Raw genomic sequence first — 17,748 nt, 5'->3', positions numbered from 1 at the left:
TGAACGTGGGGCCTTTGATCAACAGGTCGTCGAGGTAGGGGATAACTACAATCCCTCTGGCTCTTAGAATGGCCATGACCGGCGCCATTACCTTCGTGAAAACCCTTGGGGCGGAGGCAAGCCCGAAGGGGAGGGAGGTGAACTGGTAATGTGCATTCTGGAAGGCAAAACGAAGGAACTTCTGATGTGATGGACAGATTGGGATGTGGAGATACGCGTCCTGAATGTCCACTGAACATAGATATTCCTCAGATTCCATCGAGGCGATTACCGACCTGAGGGACTCCATTCTGAAGTGACGGATGCGTACTTGTCGGTTTAGCTGTTTGAGGTCCAGGATCGGACGCAGTGAGCCGCCCTTTTTTGGAATAACGAAAAGATTGGAGTAAAAACCGGAAAACCTTTCCTGAAAGGGGACGGGTACTATGACTCCCGAGTGCCAAAGGGAGGCAATGGCCTGAAGGAACCCTGGAAGCAGAGATGGTGGTTGCGGGGGGCGAGATCTGAGAAATCGTGTTCCTGGCATAGTGTTGAATTCGATTTTGTAGCCAGAGGTCACAATCTGCTTGACCCATGAATCTTCTATCGCCGAGACCCAAGCGTCTTGGAACAGAAGTAGACGGCCGCCCACCCTGGGAGAGGTCCCAGGTGGGGTTGACCCCTCATGCTGTAGAAAATCTATTGGATCGTGATCTGGATCCCGAGGGCTTGGTGGGGCGACCCTTTGTGTGCCAGTTGGGGGTGGGCCTAAAGGATGGCTTACGTCTGGCCCTCTGCGTTGTGGTACGGTCCTGTTGAGAGGAGTAGCCCGGTTGGGTGAACTGACGAAAGGACCGGAACTGAAGGGAACGTCTCCTAGGAAAGGGACGTTTGGGCCTGGGCTGGGGAAGGGAGGTGCTCTTGCCCCCTGTGGCGTCCGAAATGATCTGGTCTAACTTAGATCCAAACAGTCTGGAGCCTTGAAAAGGAAGATTAGTTAGAGATTTTTTGGAGGCCGGGTCGGCGTTCCAAGCCTTCAGCCAAAGAATTCTACGTATCGCAATAATATTGCTAGAGACGCGGGCTGAGCAGGCAGCGGCATCGAGGGATGCCGTGAGCAGATATTTCCCTGCATGGGCGATCTGATCCGCTAGATCAGCCAGATCGTCTGGGGAAGCCGCCGTTAAGATGCCCTGTTTAAGCTGCTTGGCCCATGCGGACACTGATTTTGATGCCCAAGTTGATGCAAAGGAAGGACAAAGGGAGGCGCCAGCAGCCTCAAAGGCTGACTTAGCCAAAGCCTCTACCTGTCTATCCGTAGTGTCCTTGAGGGAGGAGCAGTCTGGGAGAGACAGAACCGTCTTGGCCGAGAGACAGGAGGATCCACAGTTGGGGACTCTGACCATTTGGCGACAAGGTCATGGTTAAACAGATATAGCATGTCTAGCTGTTTCTTTCCTGAGAAACGCTTTTCTGGATGCTCCCGCTGTTTTTGAAAGACACTGTCAAATTCTGCATGGTTAGAAAAGGTGCGTGCTAGGCGTTTAATTTTCTTGAAGGAGACAGGGTGGTCCTGAGACAGGGCCTCGTCCACCTTAACGTGCAGTGTCTGGTTGAAGGACAAAATAAGGCTGTCAACCATGTCCTGGATTTTGGAATATTGGTCCGTGTCAGATCCAGAATCAGAATCTGACGCAGAGTCAGATCCCAGGGCGACCTCTGGGGAGGAGGTGTGGTATGCAGGGGGCATCTTGGAGGATGTCGATGGTACAGGAGAGCTGGACGAGGCGCTTGCGTGAGTTCGTTTCTGAGAAAGTACTCTCAGTCTGCCCTTGTGAGGAGGGGGCAGGGGTGCCTGCGAATCATCCATAGGAACGTTCGGAGCACTGGTGGCCGTGGATAAGATAGGCAAGCGTTCTAGGACCTGAACCAGAGATTGAGATACTTTGGTGAAGTCAGAGACAGATTGGGACATAGCAACAGCCCACTCCGGAGGAGAGGGAGTTCCTTCCTGCTGGGCGGCGGGGGGTTCTTGGGGTGCCAGCATGGTGGGAGGCTTGCAGGTCGAGCAGAAAGCCGTTGTCCGACCTGCGGGCCACTTAGTTCTGCAAAGTGCACAGGCGTAGTATGTGACCTGTGTGGCAGGGACGGGCAGAGAGCTCCCTGGGTCTGGGCATATGTGCCTGACAGGGATACTGTAGACGTGGGAGCCTGAGGGTAGGAGAGATGTGCGGGGCAGAGCCTACCCGGTCCTGGATGTAGCCGCAGTCTTGAGACCCCTGTCCTGTGTCCCCCGTCCAAGATCTGGAGCTGAGACCGTGGCGAGCTGTTATCAGAAAACAGCGGCGCTAGGGAGAGTGATGCCGCCGGAGCAGGGGAATGACAGCGTAGGAGGGAGGAGCCGAGGCTCTGATATGCGGAAAGAAGGAGGGGGCGGGCTAAAGGCCCCGCCGCTGATAGGTCCATGGAAGGGCTGGTGGGCGTGGCGAACGCAACACTCTGATCCTCACCATTGATAGGCCAATTGTTGGATGGGGGGGTGAGAGGAACGCCCCCCCCCCTCCCCCGAGAGGGGAAAAGAAAAAACGCGGGCAGCTTTGCCGCGCATAGTGGGCAGGAAGAAGGAGGGGGGCCGCATGCTGCGGGGGGCGCAAAGAAAGAGGAGGGGGCGTGGCTTGGATAGCGCTGTAAGTAAGCGCTGTGTATTATAAGCGCTCGCCGCTGATGTGAAGGTGATGGAAGTGGAGGCTGCAGCAGGCGTGTGGCAGGGAGCGCTGAGGAATCGACAGCCCCCTTGGGCATATACGCTTGTAAGCGAAGAAGCCATGACAGGACTCTGAGGGGCCTGCTGATGCAGCAGGAGGGGGAGGAATTGTACCTTTTCTAAGGCCCCGACACCTCATCATCTTCTTCCTTTTGAGGATGGTCCCAGGAGGTCCTTCGTGGATAGGGGGGATCCTGGCTCTTTCTCCTTCCCGCACTGTCCGGTCCTGGACAGTGCAGGAGACGGTGTCGACCCCAGAATCTGGGGGAAGGTCACCCGCAGGGACCACCGTCTCCCTCCCAGGCCGCTCCGAGGAGGGGGCTGGGGTGGGGAACAGGCAAGGACTGGCCACCGGGAATCACCCTGAGACATCGGGAGGTGACAGGGGATAAGTCCTGCCCAGCGGGTCCGAGAGTGGGCGATGTGGAGAATGCACACTGCTCTCTCGGTCGCTTGTGTAAGGGGGTAACAGGGGACGCAGTGTTCCCTGTTAACCCTGAAGAGCTGTATCTGAAAAAGAAAGTAGCAAGATCAATAAAACACAACAAGGTTGGATCTGTTAGGATCCAGGTCTACCTCCTACAGACACTAAGCTAAAACTGAGGGGCTTAATGCCTGTAGGCGGATGTATACTGCAGAAGAGGAGCTATTTTCTTTTTTTTGCCTAGTGTCAACCTCCTAGCGACAGCAGCATACACCCATGGTCCTGTGTCCCCCAATGAAGCGATAAAGAAACCCCTTTAAAGCATCGCCTTTCTCCTATAGCTGGGATCCATACCTATGGATGTGCTATAAATTAAAATGGTTCCCCCCCCAGATTTGGCTCATTTTAGGTTAATAGACTAAAAAAAATTAATTAATTCACCATGCAGTCCCCTACTGTATGTGTATTGGGGGCAGCTATGGTGCTTCCAAAAGGATTTATCCTGACATAAATTTGGCAAACTATCATTACCTCGTGCATATAAGGGTCCACAAGGATCTCAAAGGGCCCCACTGCCAGGGAGATGTTAGGAGATGCAGTTGGGATAGTCAGAGTGTAATGGAAGGTCTTCTTCCTCATGTCGTGCGTGTAAACACTTTCCACAAGATCTCCATTAGACACGGCCACCATGGAGGCATCGACTGTAAACTCCAATTTCCAGGTGCACAGCTCCGAAAAGGAGTCCACACAAGGGAACCAGAACCTAAAAGAAAACGCCACACGTGAAACAAACAGAACAAAAGGACGGATTTAAAGTTCTTCATCGATTCCTGATCTGTCAATGTATACAAGGAAAAATGTCTGCACTTTTATCCCCCATAAGCAGTGACTTATCTATCATGGGCCTTAGAGGGGATGTCCAGTTATGAAATAAAAAAGATAAAAACAGATTAGAGTTATACAAAACTAAAATAATAAATCAAGCTTGCCTTAACAGTCGCCTTCCGCTCCGGTCCTGCAGCTTTCTGGCCCAGCACTAGTCACACGGAATATTTTCTTTTTTTTTTTTAATATTTTGAGAATTTTTTTCTTTTTAACATGTTTTGATTAAAAAAATACATATTTTAACCCCTTTATCCCCCAAGGAGGTTGGCACGTTAATGACCAGGACAATTTTTACAATTCTGACCACTGTCACTTTATGAGGTAAGAACTCTTCAACGGATCCCCCTGATTCTGAGAATGTTTTTTCATGTTAGTGGTAACATTTCTTCGATATCACTTGCGTTTATTTGTGAAAAAATGGAAATTTGGCAAAAATTTTGAAAATTTTCAAACTTTGAATTTTCATGCCCTTAAATCAGAGAGATATGTCACACAAACTAGTCAATAAATAACATTTCCCACATGTCTACTTTACATCAGCACAATTTTGGAACCAACATTTTTTTTTTGTTAGGAAGTTATAAGGGTTAAAAGTTGACCAGCGATTTCTCATTTTTCCAACAAAATTTACAAAACCATTTTTTTAGGGACCACATCACATTTGAAGTCACTTTGAGGGGCCTTTATGACAGAAAATACCCAAAAGTGACACCATTCTAAAAACTGCACCCCTCAAGGTGCTCAAAACCACATTCAAGAACTTTATTAACCCTTCAGGTGCTTCACAGGAATTTTTGGAATGTGTAAGGAAAAAATGAACATTTTTTTTTTTTTCACAAAAATGTTACTTTAGACTCCAATTTTTTTTATTTTCGCAGGGGTAACAGGAAAAAATGGACGCCAAAATTTGTTGTGCAATTTCCCCTGGGCACGCAGATACCCCATATGTGGGGAAAAACCACTGTTTGGGCGCTCGGCAGGGTTCGTAAGGGAAGGAGCGCCATTTGACTTTTGAATGTAAAATTTGCTTGAATAATTAGCAGACGCCATGTTGCGTTTGGGGAGCCCCTGATGTGCCTAAACAGTGGAAACCCCCCACAAGTGACACCATTTTGGAAACTAGACCCCTCAAGGATTTTATCAAGGGGTATAGTGAACATTTTGAACCCAGAGGTACGACACAGAATTTGATAACATTAGGTCATCATATTGAATAAGTTGTCATTAGTCTTGAGCGCAAGTGCTCGCTACTTGAGTTTGCATCCGGTACTCAGGTATGCACCATGTATCGCAGATACTCGAGTCCCTGCCCCACATGTTTCATGGTTATTAGATACCCAAAAAAAAACATGCAGGTATCGCTCGTGTATGGCAGGCAATCCCCGCAAGGTTTTTTTGGCTGTATAACAGCTGCAAAACATATGGGGCAGAGACTCGAGCATGTCACTCGAGAACCCGCGATACTCAGTGCATACACAAGCACCCGATGCAAACTCAAGTAGCGAGCACTTGTGCTCCACACTAGTCACCATATCATCGTCAATTTTTTTTCTTTACTTGTGAAAAAATCTCAAGCCTAGCCCAAGCCAAACCCTAACCCTAGGCCAACCCTAACCCTAGCGTTTATTTTTTACGCCGTTCCTCGTGTGGTATAAGTGATTAGATGACTTTATTTTTCGGGTTGGTGCGATTACAGCAATACCAGATTCATATCAGGTTTTTATGATTGACAGCTGTCACACACTAAAAACCCCTCTTTTTTTTTTTTTTTTTTGCAAAGACTAGTTTTTGCATCGCCATATTTTGACAGCTATAATTTTTCCATATTTCGGCCGACAGAGTCATGTGATAGCTTGTTTTTTGCGGGACAAGTTGATGTTTTTATTGGTACCATTTTCGGCACGTGACATTTTTTGATCGCTTTCTATTCCAATTTTTGGGAGGCAGAATAAACAAAAACCAACAATTCAGGAATTGTTTTTTCGTTTTATGCCGTTCTGCGAGTGGTAAAATTGATAACGCAGCTTTATTCTTCGGGTCAGTACGTTTACAGCGGTACCACATTTATATTTTTTTTTAATGTTTTGGCGCTTTTACACAATAAAAAACAATTTTATAGAAAAAAAAAATTTGTATCGCTTTATTCTGAGACCTATAACTTTTTTATTTTTTGGCTGATGGAGCTGTATGGCGGCTTGTTTTTTTTATTACGGGACTAGATGACGTTTTCAGCGGTACCATTCTTATTTACATTCGTCTTTTTGATAGCGTTTTATTCCATTTTTTTTTTTTGACGGTATTATGATAAAGCATTGGTTTTTGCTTCGTTTTTTATTTTCATTTTTTACTTTGTTCACTAAAGGGGTTAACAAGTGGGACATTTCTATAGGTCAGGTCGTTCCGGACACGGCGATACCAAATGTGTACTTTTATTGTTTTTTTTTTTTTCAGAATAATATGTATTTATGGGTATAGTATATTTTTATTTTTTGGGGGATTATTTTGTTAATTTTTTAAAAAATATTTTTACAATTTTTTTTTTTCTTTTCACTTTCTGGCACTTTTTTTGACTTGTACACTATGTCCCACTATGGGACTTTCACTTTTTGCAGTCTGATCGCTCATATAGCATAGAGATGCAGCAGCAGCATCTCTATGCTATATACAGCCTGTCAGCGCTGCATGCATAAGTTACTTTGATCCTGCACTGCGCATGACCAAAGTAACTTCCTGCCTCCTGGTAACCCGGATGTCAGACGACATCGGGTCACCATGACAACATCTGGGACCCGGCAGGAGACAGCGCGGGACCCTGGAGAGGCGGTAAGTAAGCAGCGCTTAAATGCTCTTGCTCCCGGAAATCTGCGATTGACTTCGATCGCAGCATTTTGGGGGTTAATGTGCTGGGAGCGGTGCGGGACAGCTCATTGCACATAGTACCAGGTGTCAGCTGTGACAATCAGCTGACACCCAATGGCAATCGCGCCCGCAAAGCCTCTGTGCGGGCGAAATCGCTAGGGCGTACTAATACGTAACTGGCCCATAAGGCCCAGGGCACAGATACGTATTAGTACGGCCCACATCAGAAAGGGGTTAAAGGGATTTTTTTTTTCCATCTCATATAGTGAGGGCAAAACAAAAAGAATTTACCATCACTGTATGATCGGTGATTTGAGAGTTGAGCAATAAGATTTGCACTGCCCCTGTCCGCCATACGGCTGGAATTGGGGCGGTCTTCACTTCTGTGGCGGCATCCTGGGGTATACTAACCCCTATAACATCATGAAGTCGCTGGATACAGTAACCGCCAGGGGATGGCGCCATGCGGGTTGTAGACTGCGCAGGTCTGGCTACCCTGGTAAGCTACACTGGACGGTGGACCAGGGCAGTGTGAATCTTTTTGCACAACTCTAGTGGGGGTCACTCCCATCTCCGAGAACGAAGTGCTGAATTCTCTTCTAACTTTTCAGCAGTCATCCTATCAGCCCTTTAAGCGTTTTATTATTCAGAAATGAGCGTTAAACGGTGTCTCCTAGTATTTAACCCCTTAGTGACCGGACCAATTTTTTTTTTTTTTAAATCTGACCAATGTCACTTTATGTAGTATTAACTCTGGAACGCTTCATCATAGCCCATTGATTTTAAGTGTTTTTTGTAACACATAGTATACTAGGATAGTGGTAAATTTAGGTTGATATGTTTTGCGTTTATTTATAAAAAAATATCAGAAATTTGACAAAAATGTTTTAAAAATTGCAATTTTCAAACTTTGAATGACTATCCCTTTAATCCCAATAGTCATACCACACAAAAACATTAATAAATAACATTTCCCTCACGTCTGCTTTACATCAGCACCATTTGTAAAGTGTTCTTTTGTTTTTTTTTTAGCATTTTAGAAGGTTTAAAAATTTAGCAGTAATTTTTCCTTTTTTTCAAGGAAATTTCCAAAACTTATTTTTATAGGGACCAGTTCAGTTTTGAAGTGACTTTGGGGGTCCTAAATATTGGAAACCATCCAAAAGCCATACCATTTTAAAAACTGCACCCCTCAACGTATTTATAATTGCTTTCAGGTAGTTCATTAACCCTTCTGGTTCTTTTCAGGAAGTAATGGAAAGTGGCATGACAAGTATGAAAAAGTTTATTTTTACCACCTAAATTGTGATAACTTCTGAACAGGCCGCTATAGCCGGCAGACTCTAAGGCCGTTATTTGGCCATGAACTGCCAAGGCAAACATCAGGACCACACAATCAAGATCTCAGGGTGCCGATGAGGTTAAAGAGGAAGCCCCCCCCCCCACCACGCACTCTGTTAACTATTTAAATTCTGTAGTCACTATTGACAGCAGAATCTAAGGGGTTAAATGTGCATGGGCGGTGCCAACACTGATCATGGCTGATGCAGCAAGCTGTCAGTTATAATGTACAGGTGACAGCTACAGGATTATCACCTGTCGGGGAATGCTAGGTCGCAGATCAGTAAAGGGACGTCTAGTGGTCACTAAGGGGTTAATATAAGGTACGACTTTCGGTAGACCTATTATTGGTTTAATGATAATAGGAGGGACGACTTGGTTCAATTTATGGTAAGACTGGACAGATAGATTCCCAAAGCTGTTCATATTCAGAGCTTTTCTGAGCTTCTCCCCATACCATCTGCATACCGCACCACGATCATGCTGACCACCATAGTGAAATCCGTAGACCTCAGGACTCAAACTTTGTGTCATTTTATAAATTTTATGATTATGGAATATATTAAGAGCTGAAGTTCCGGTTTGGAGGTGATGACATCTAAACGTTTGCCAGAAACGCAGTAGTAAAATTTTACCTTGTTGAATTCTGGTATCCGTAGGAAAAGACGTGAGCCCCTCTCTCCGCCATGCTTCCCTCAACATTGGGAACTACAAAATGAAGGCCTCCTTTGGGCTGGTCCAGGGAGAACTCAATGTAAACCTTCAGCACTTTCAACTCTACAAGATTAAGAAGGAAGAATAATGAGCGTTCTGTTAATTACTTACGACTGCCTTTACTGTCCGTGATGCTGAACTCCGACCGATCAGTTGAAAGTGGAACTGTGAGGTTATGTTCACACATTACGTTTTTGCAACAACAAAAAAAAAAAGCATCCTTTTACCGTCGCAGCAAAAGTGAATGAGGCTTCTAAACTCTCATGCACACGCTGCTTATTTTTTCCTTGCAGCTTTGAAGCAGTTTCATATCACAGCAATATCAGGGGCTGCTGTAAGTGAGGTGTGTAAGTGTCCCGCTCAGACTCTTACACACACCCAAATAAAAATGGCAGCCCCAAGTGGCTAAAATAAAAATGCATAAATGACTCTTGAAATGAAAGAGGTAAAAAAAAAACTCATAAAAAAATATATGCAAAACCACACGTATTTTACAGAGCTTTTCTTGACACTACTCCATCATTTGCAACAGATTATTCTGCTGCAAATACTGAACGTGTGAACATAGCCTAATTCTGCGGATATGCCATAAACGTCCCTTTAAGGTGCTCTCCTCTCTTTGTTAAGATGTTCTGCGCTTAATGTAATACGTTGTAAAATTTTGTAACCCACAATTACATTTCTACATGACGTCTTTAACAAGGACAGGCGTAAGGCCCATAACACTCAAAAAGAAAAACTTAGAAGGAAACCTGTTGGCACATTTTACGATACACAAGTAACAAAATGTCCCTCTCCAAAAATTTTTTAAGAGATGCAATGTGTCATTAATGAGAAATCGAGTGTAGAAGACATATGTAAATCAGTCTGGAAGGGCACTGGGGGTGTGATCACAGCATTTTAAATAATATATCAACCCTTTAGAGATAAAAGATTCTATATCAACAAACTATCCCATATTTAAACATGACTTTTATTAATTTTCACCTATACAGGCTTCCTCAGGGGGCTGGGGCTATACCATGGTATAGCCCCAGCCCCCTGAGGAAGCCTGTATAGGCAACACTTGTTGGGGAGACTATATGTGTGTTTTTTAGTTTCTTGAGTGATACCTGTATGAAAGAAAATTAAACAGATGTATCCGAAAAGTGCTACATAGATTCATAGACTGCAGCCGTGATGTAGATAGGAAAGCATGGGCTTAGGAGTAGGTTGAAGATTTGTAACTGAAAGGAGAAGGGTCCAAACAATAGGAACCCCGTTAGATAATGGAATAATACAGGTTCACATTAGTCATTTTACATATTGACCACCTTTTAACTAAAATTAATAAGAGTCATGTTTAATTGCATCCCTTCAATAGGGTCTGTCTACCTTTTGGGTAACTTGCTGATTAGAGTCATAGCATTTTAAGACACAGACACAGGCCCAAGTGCACTTCCGGCCTGATTTCTATGTGGCTTCTTCACTCGATTTCTCACGACCGGCACGCGGTTCCCTTTAAACACAGCGGTGTGTTAGCATTACCGTCCACGTGTTTCCACAGCTCGGACGGGACTTTGATGCAGAGTTCCCCATTTCCTGCGTCGGGGTCGACGGCACTGACAGCCGCTGCGTACGCATTGGAGAAGTAGTTAAGGTTACGCCTAAAAGAAAGGTGATAAAAAGAAAGCAAAAGAAAAGCGATAATGAGACGGAAGAATAACGACACACTAGTTATAATAGGAAAAGCACAAACCGCAGCTTCCAATTTGGGCTGTTTTCTATGAAAGACGCCATGTCACTAAGACAACCTACTGTAAAAATCACCATCAGGCTGCCTCCTGCAGGAGAAAGGTGGTATTACATGGCGCCTATCCACATAAACAGCAACTACTGTATTTTGCAGTCTTATTAGCGGACTTGAATCAGCGATCGTCTGATCACTTGTACTATACAGTCATGGCCAAAAGTTTTGAGAATGACACCAAAATTATATTTTCACATGATCTGCTGGCCTCTGGTTTTTATTAGTGTTTGTCTGATGTTTATATCACATACAGAAATATAATTGCAATCATATTATGAGTACCAATAGGTTATATTGACAGTTAGAATGAGTTAATGCAGCAAGTCAATATTTGCAGTGTTGCCCCTTCTTCTTCAAGACCTCTGTAATTCTCCCTGGCATGCTCTCAATCAACGTTTGGACCAAATCCTGACTGATAGCAGTCCATTCTTGAATAATCAATGCTTGCATTTTGCCAGAATTTGTTGGTTTTTGTTTGTCCACCCGTCTCTTGATGATTGACCACAAGTTCTCAATGGGATTAAGATCTGGGGAGTTTCCAGGCCATGGACCCAAAATCTCTATGTTTTGTTCCATGAGCCATTTTGTTATCACCTTTGCTTTATGGCAAGGTGCTCCATCATGCTGGAAAAGGCATTGTTGGGCGCCAAACTGCTCTTGGACGGTTGGGAGAAGTTGCTCTTGGAGGACATTCTGGTACCATTCTTTATTCATGGCTGTGTTTTTAGGCAAGACTGTGAGTGAGCCGATTCCCTTGGCTGAGAAGCAACCCCACACATGAATGGTTTCAGGATGCTTTACAGTTGGCATGAGACAAGACTGGTGGTAGCGCTCACCTCTTCTTCTCCGAAAAAGCTGTTTTCCAGATGTCCCAAACAATCGAAAAGGGGATTCATCAGAGAAAATGACTTTGCCCCAGTCCTCAGCAGTCCACTCCCTGTACCTTTTGCAGAATATCAGTCGGTCCCTGATGTTTTTTCTGGAGAGAAGTGGCTTCATTGCTGCCCTCCTTGAATCCAGCCCTTGCTCAAAGAGTCTCCGCCTCACAGTGCGTGCAGAAGCACTCACACCAGCCTGCTGCCATTCCTGAGCAAGCTCGGCACTGCTGGTAGTCCGATCCCACAGCTGAAACAGTTTTAAGATACGGTCCTGGCGCTTGCTGGTCTTTCTTGGGCGCCCTGGAGCCTTTTTGACAACAATGGAAGCTCTCTCCTTGAAGTTCTTGATGATGCGATAGATTGTTGACTGAGGTGCAATCTTTGTAGCTGCGATACTCTTCCCTGTTAGGCCATTTTTGTGCAGTGCAATGATGGCTGCACGTGTTTCTTTAGAGATAACCATGGTTAACTGAAGAGAAACAATGATACCAAGAACCAGCCTCCTTTTAAAGTGTCCAGTGATGTCATTCTTACTTAATCATGACTGATTGATGGCCAGCCCTGTCCTCATCAACACCCACACCTGTGTTAATGGATCAATCACTAAAACGATGTTAGCTGCTCCTTATAAGGCAGGACTGCAATGATGTTGAAATGTGTTTTGGGGGTTAAAAAGTTCATTTTCTGGGCAAATATTGACTTTGCAAGTACAGTAATTGCTGTTAAGCTGATCACTCTTTGACATTCAGGAGTATATGCAAATTGCCATTACAAAAAATGAAGCAGTAAACTTTGGAAAAATTACTATTTGTCTCATTCTCAATACTTTTGGCCATGACTGTACACAGCAATACCAGAGTATTGCTTTATATAGCAAAAATCGCAGTTTCCTATGAAAGCCACCCCCAGTATCATCATGACAGGCACGGGGGTCTTCAGCAGACCCAGGGCAGTCATAGCAAACCATTGGCAATGATGGCGCCAATGAGCGGATAGAACAACACGCCCCCAGGACACGAGGGGTAAATGTATGGCAAGGATGCAGCACCTCTCACAGCTGTTAGAGGCAGATGATGGTAGAATAACACAGCCATCATCTGCCACAAAAATGCAGGCTCTGTTCACGAGCCTGTATCAAAGACAGGGAGCCAACAATGGATATACCAGTACATCCAAAATTGGTAAGGAGTTAAAACTATTGACCAGGACTAAGATATTGATGACCTCCTTAGAATAGGTCAATATCAGATCAGTGGTGGTCCAGCAGCCCCTCGGATCAGCTACTACAGAATCCAAAAGTACACAATGTACAGAGCAGAAACACCACAGCTTAGCACGAGGTGTATCAGCCATTAGTGAGGACTGCAGCTTTCCAGGAGCTGAGATGCAGTACCCGAGAACGACCACTACATGGTGTACTGAGCTGTGGTATTTCGGCTCCATACACTTATTACTTCCGGGAGCCAAAGGACCAGGTAAGAGCTGATTCTTCGAGGTGGCGAGAGATGGACCACCACCGGTCTGATACTGATGACATGACCGAAGGAAAGGTTCATAATAATCTTCATGCTGGACACCCCCTTTAAAAGGGTGCAAACTAAAAGTGGTATACTGAAGAGAATTCTTAACCGATCACACAAAGCAGAATCCGGGATCTGAGCTTTATGGATCCAGAACCTGCAGCCTGTGTATACAGTGGGGGAACAAAGTATTTAGTATAGAAACTCAATAGAATCCGGCACTCATTTGCAGAATTTTATTAGTAATTACAGTATCGTGTTTATACAATTCATCGACGTCTCGGTCTCTACGACCTTCTTCAGTTTATACACTAGAGGTAAAAGAATGACAAAACGTATACGTATGTATAAGGAAAAGCTACTACATAAAGAAATACACAAATAAATCTAAAAGGATGATACATACAATGGGTACCTTAAATCACAAAAACAGACCAAGGGAAGGGTAAAGGATGTATACATATACATAGTCAAGCATTCCATATAAACCTGACACACACTCTGTTCAAATATATATAATTTGGTGAATATTTACCTAAAGATCATTTCAAGTACGCATAAATGAGAATATGTATATATAAAGATAGAATCCGGCTCAACAGGACTCAGGCGACAGCCTGTCAATAAGAGAAACATAAAAATCTTTATCTGTTTCAATGTTTTTTCTATTTATTTTCTCTATATATTTTTCTTTTTTTCCCCACAATGGTCCCTTTTTCATTTTTCCTTCTCCTGGTTAGCCCTTCAAGGTAGGGTATACCCCTGCGTGCAGGTTTACTATATTCTATACTGTGTTGCGCAGACTTAGGATTTTTGCTGGGTCTGAGTGAAATTTCTTATATATGCACATACATGCCTTTCACGCCGGGCTTATCGGAGGACCTTATTACACATGTGACCATGACTCACCGATCATGTGACTTGACAGGTCCAATACATTATACGATCTTCAATGGCGGCACGTCACTTCCGAGACTCAGCGAAACCGGAAATGAGGTGCTGGAAGGTCCTGCGGGCGACTATAGGTCACTTCCGGCCTTTTATTAGACCAGGGATGTGGTCCCGATACACATATATATATATATTACCCCATGAGGACGCCAGGGAACACACGGCTCCACATGCGACAGAGGCATCCTCTCCTGACTCTTTGAACCCTGATCCATATCCATGGGGGTAAGAACTGTATATACTTTTTCAACTCAGATAAGTTCTTAATGGATGGATTCATTCATTTTGGGTCGTATTTTCCTATATTAGGGACCTTAGACTGGTCTCCGCCCGTTCTACGAGGGTCGTCAATGCACCTTACGTTTGATATTTTTGGAATCCCTGATCATATAGGGGTAAGAAGTCGATACAGTATATAATATGTTGTCTATTTGATTTTGGTATTTTTATTCTATTATTTATATATGCTGCCTCCTGACCACATATATTTCACTGAATTTATGCTCTCTTTGCTGGATTCCTGGATTTTTCTACTTTTTCTGTGTTTATTTTCTTCCATTCTTCTTTCTGATGTTTGGATCTGATTTTGTATACGTTTACTGTACAAGCCGGTTCAGAATCTTTGTAGAGATGACTGTGCAGGCTCATGATTTTTATGTTTCTCTTATTGACAGGCTGTCGCCTGAGTCCTGTTGAGCCGGATTCTATCTTTATATATACATATTCTCATTTATGCGTACTTGAAATGACCTTTAGGTAAATAGTCACCAAATTATATATATTTGAACAGAGTCTGTGTCAGGTTTATATGCTTGACTATGTATATGTATACATCCTTTACCCTTCCCTTGGTCTGTTTTTTTGATTTAAGGTACCCATTGTATGTATCATCCTTTTAGATTTATTTATGTGTATTTTTTTATGTAGTAGCTTTTCCTTATACATACGTATACGTTTTGTCATTCTTTTACCTCTAGTGTATAAACTGAAGAAGGTCGTAGAGACCGAAACGTCGATGAATTATATATACACGATACTGTAATTACTAATAAAATTCTGCAATTGAGTGCCGGATTCTATTTAATATCTATACTGAATGGAGTGGGATCCTATCCGTGCACCATACTTTAAAGGAGTGCCGTTCTTCCCTTTATAAAAAGAAAGAAGTATTTAGTCAGCCACCAATTGTGCAAGTTCTCCCACTTATAAAGATGAGAGAGGCCTGTAATTGACATCATAGGTCGACCTCAACTATGAGAGACAAAATGAGAAAACAAATCCTGAAAATCACATTGTCTGATTTGGAAAGAATTTTTTTTAAAAATTTTGGTGAAAAATAAGGATTTGGTCAATTACAAACAAGCAAGATTTCTGGCTCTCACAGACCTGTAACTTCTTTAAGAGGCTCCTCTTTCCTCCACTCATTACCTGTAGAACTGGCACCTCTGTCCTCCATTCATTACCTGTAGTACTGGCTCCTCTGTCCTCCATTCATTACCTGTAGTACTGGCACCTCTGTCCTCCATTCATTACCTGTAGTACTGGCTCCTCTGTCCTCCATTCATTACCTGTAGTACTGGCACCTCTGTCCTCCATTCATTACCTGTAGTACTGGCACCTCTGTCCTCCATTCATTACCTGTAGTACTGGCACCTCTGTCCTCCATTCATTACCTGTAGTACTGGCTCCTCTGTCCTCTATTCATTACCTGTAGTACTGGCTCCTCTTTCCTCCACTCATTACCTGTAGTACTGGCACCTCTGCCCTCCATTCATTACCTGTAGTACTGGCTCCTCTGTCCTCCATTCATTACCTGTAGTACTGGCTCCTCTGTCCTCCATTCATTACCTGTAGTACTGGCTCCTCTGTCCTCCATTCATTACCTGTAGTACTGGCTCCTCTGTCCTCCATTCATTACCTGTAGTACTGGCTCCTCTGTCCTCCATTCATTACCTGTAGTACTGGCTCCTCTGTCCTCCATTCATTACCTGTAGTACTGGCTCCTCTGTCCTCCATTCATTACCTGTAGTACTGGCTCCTCTGTCCTCCATTCATTACCTGTAGTACTGGCTCCTCTGTCCTCCATTCATTACCTGTAGTACTGGCTCCTCTGTCCTCCATTCATTACCTGTAGTACTGGCTCCTCTGTCCTCCATTCATTACCTGTAGTACTGGCTCCTCTGTCCTCCATTCATTACCTGTAGTACTGGCAGCTGTTTGAACTTGTTATCAGTATAAAAGACACCTGTCCGCAACCTCAAACAGTCACACTCCAAACTCCACTATGGTGAAGACCAAAGAGCTGTCGAAGGACACCAGAAACAAAACTGTAGCCCTGCACCAGGCTGGGAAGACTGAATCTGCAATAGGCGAGCAGCTTGGTGTGAACAAATCAACTGTGGGAGCAATAACTCGAAAATGCAAGACATACAAGATCACTGATAATCTCCCTAGATCTGGGGCTCCACACAAGATCTCACCCTGTGGGGTCAAAATGATCTCAAGAACTGTGAGCAAAAAATCCCAGAACCACACGGGGGGACCTAGTGAATGACCTGCAGAGAACTGGGATCAACGTTACACAGGCTACCATCAGTAACACACTACGCCGCCAGGGACTCCTGCAGTGCCAGACGTGTCCCCCTGCTTAAGCCATTACATGTCCAGACCCTTCTGAAGTTTGCTAGAGAGCATTTGGATGATCCAGAAGAGTATTGGGAGAATGTCATATGGTCAGATGAAACTAAAGTAGAACTGTTTGGTAGAAACACAACTCGTCGTGTTTGGAGGAGAAAGAATGCTGAGTTGCATCCAAAGAACACCATACCTACTGTGAAGCATGGGGGTGGCAATATCATGCTTTGGGGCTGTTTCTCTGCCAAGGGACCAGCACGACTGATCCGTGTACATGAAAGAATTAATGGGGCCATGTATCATGAGATTTTGAGAGCAAACCTCCTTCCATCAGCAAGAGCAATGAAGATGAAACGTGGCTGGGTCTTTCAGCATGACAATGATCCCAAGCACACCGCCAGGGCAACAGAGTTGCTTCGTAAATAGCATTTCAAGGTCCTGGAGTGGCCTAGCCAGTCTCCAGATCTAAACCCTATAGAAAACCTTTGGAGGGAGTTGAAAGTCCGTGTAGCCCAGCGACAGCCCCAAAACATCACTGCTCTAGAGGAGATCTGCATGGAGGAATGGGCCAACATACCAGCAACAGTGTGTGCCAACCTTGTGAAGACTTATAGAAAACATTTGACTTCTGTCATTGCCAACAAAGGATATATAACAAAGTATTGAGATGAACTTTTGTAATTGCCCAATACTTATTTTCCACACAAAAATTTGAAAAAAATTTCTTTCCAAATCAGAGAATGTGATTTTCAAGATTTGTTTTCTCATTTTGTCTCTCATAGTTGAGGTCGACCTATGATGTCAATTACAGGCCTCGCTCATTTTTTTAAGTGGGAGAACTTGCACAATTGGTGGCTGACTAAATACTTTTTTCCACCACCGTACATATACAAGTGCTTCTCACTAAATTAGAATATCATCAAAAAGTTAATTTATTTCAGTTCTTCAATACAAAAAGTGAAACTCCTATATTATATAGAGTCATTACACACAGAGTGATCTATTTCATG

The 17,748-nt window shown here is 44.0% G+C and overlaps 1 protein-coding gene across 4 annotated transcripts in view; it reads right to left on the bottom strand.

The window, feature by feature from the left end:
• TAF2 (TATA-box binding protein associated factor 2) overlaps positions 1-17,748 on the bottom strand; it is a 249,454-nt gene that overhangs the window by 115,758 nt on the left and 115,948 nt on the right. For all 4 annotated transcript variants that reach the window (XM_073679808.1, XM_073679810.1, XM_073679809.1 and 1 more), the window contains exons 4-6: positions 10,494-10,612; positions 8,888-9,029; positions 3,699-3,930 (exon numbers count right to left, since the gene is read on the bottom strand). In XM_073679808.1, coding sequence (XP_073535909.1) covers positions 3,699-3,930; positions 8,888-9,029; positions 10,494-10,612 — 493 coding nt within the window. The remainder of the gene's footprint in view (positions 1-3,698; positions 3,931-8,887; positions 9,030-10,493; positions 10,613-17,748) is intronic.

This window comes from Phyllobates terribilis, unplaced genomic scaffold (assembly GCF_046119375.1).
Source record: "Phyllobates terribilis strain yellow unplaced genomic scaffold, ASM4611937v1 Scaffold_4__5_contigs__length_816908805, whole genome shotgun sequence".
Taxonomy (NCBI): domain Eukaryota; kingdom Metazoa; phylum Chordata; class Amphibia; order Anura; family Dendrobatidae; genus Phyllobates; species Phyllobates terribilis.
The sequence above is the reverse complement of the archived record's forward strand: the minus strand, read 5'-3'. Positions and strand labels throughout refer to the sequence as shown.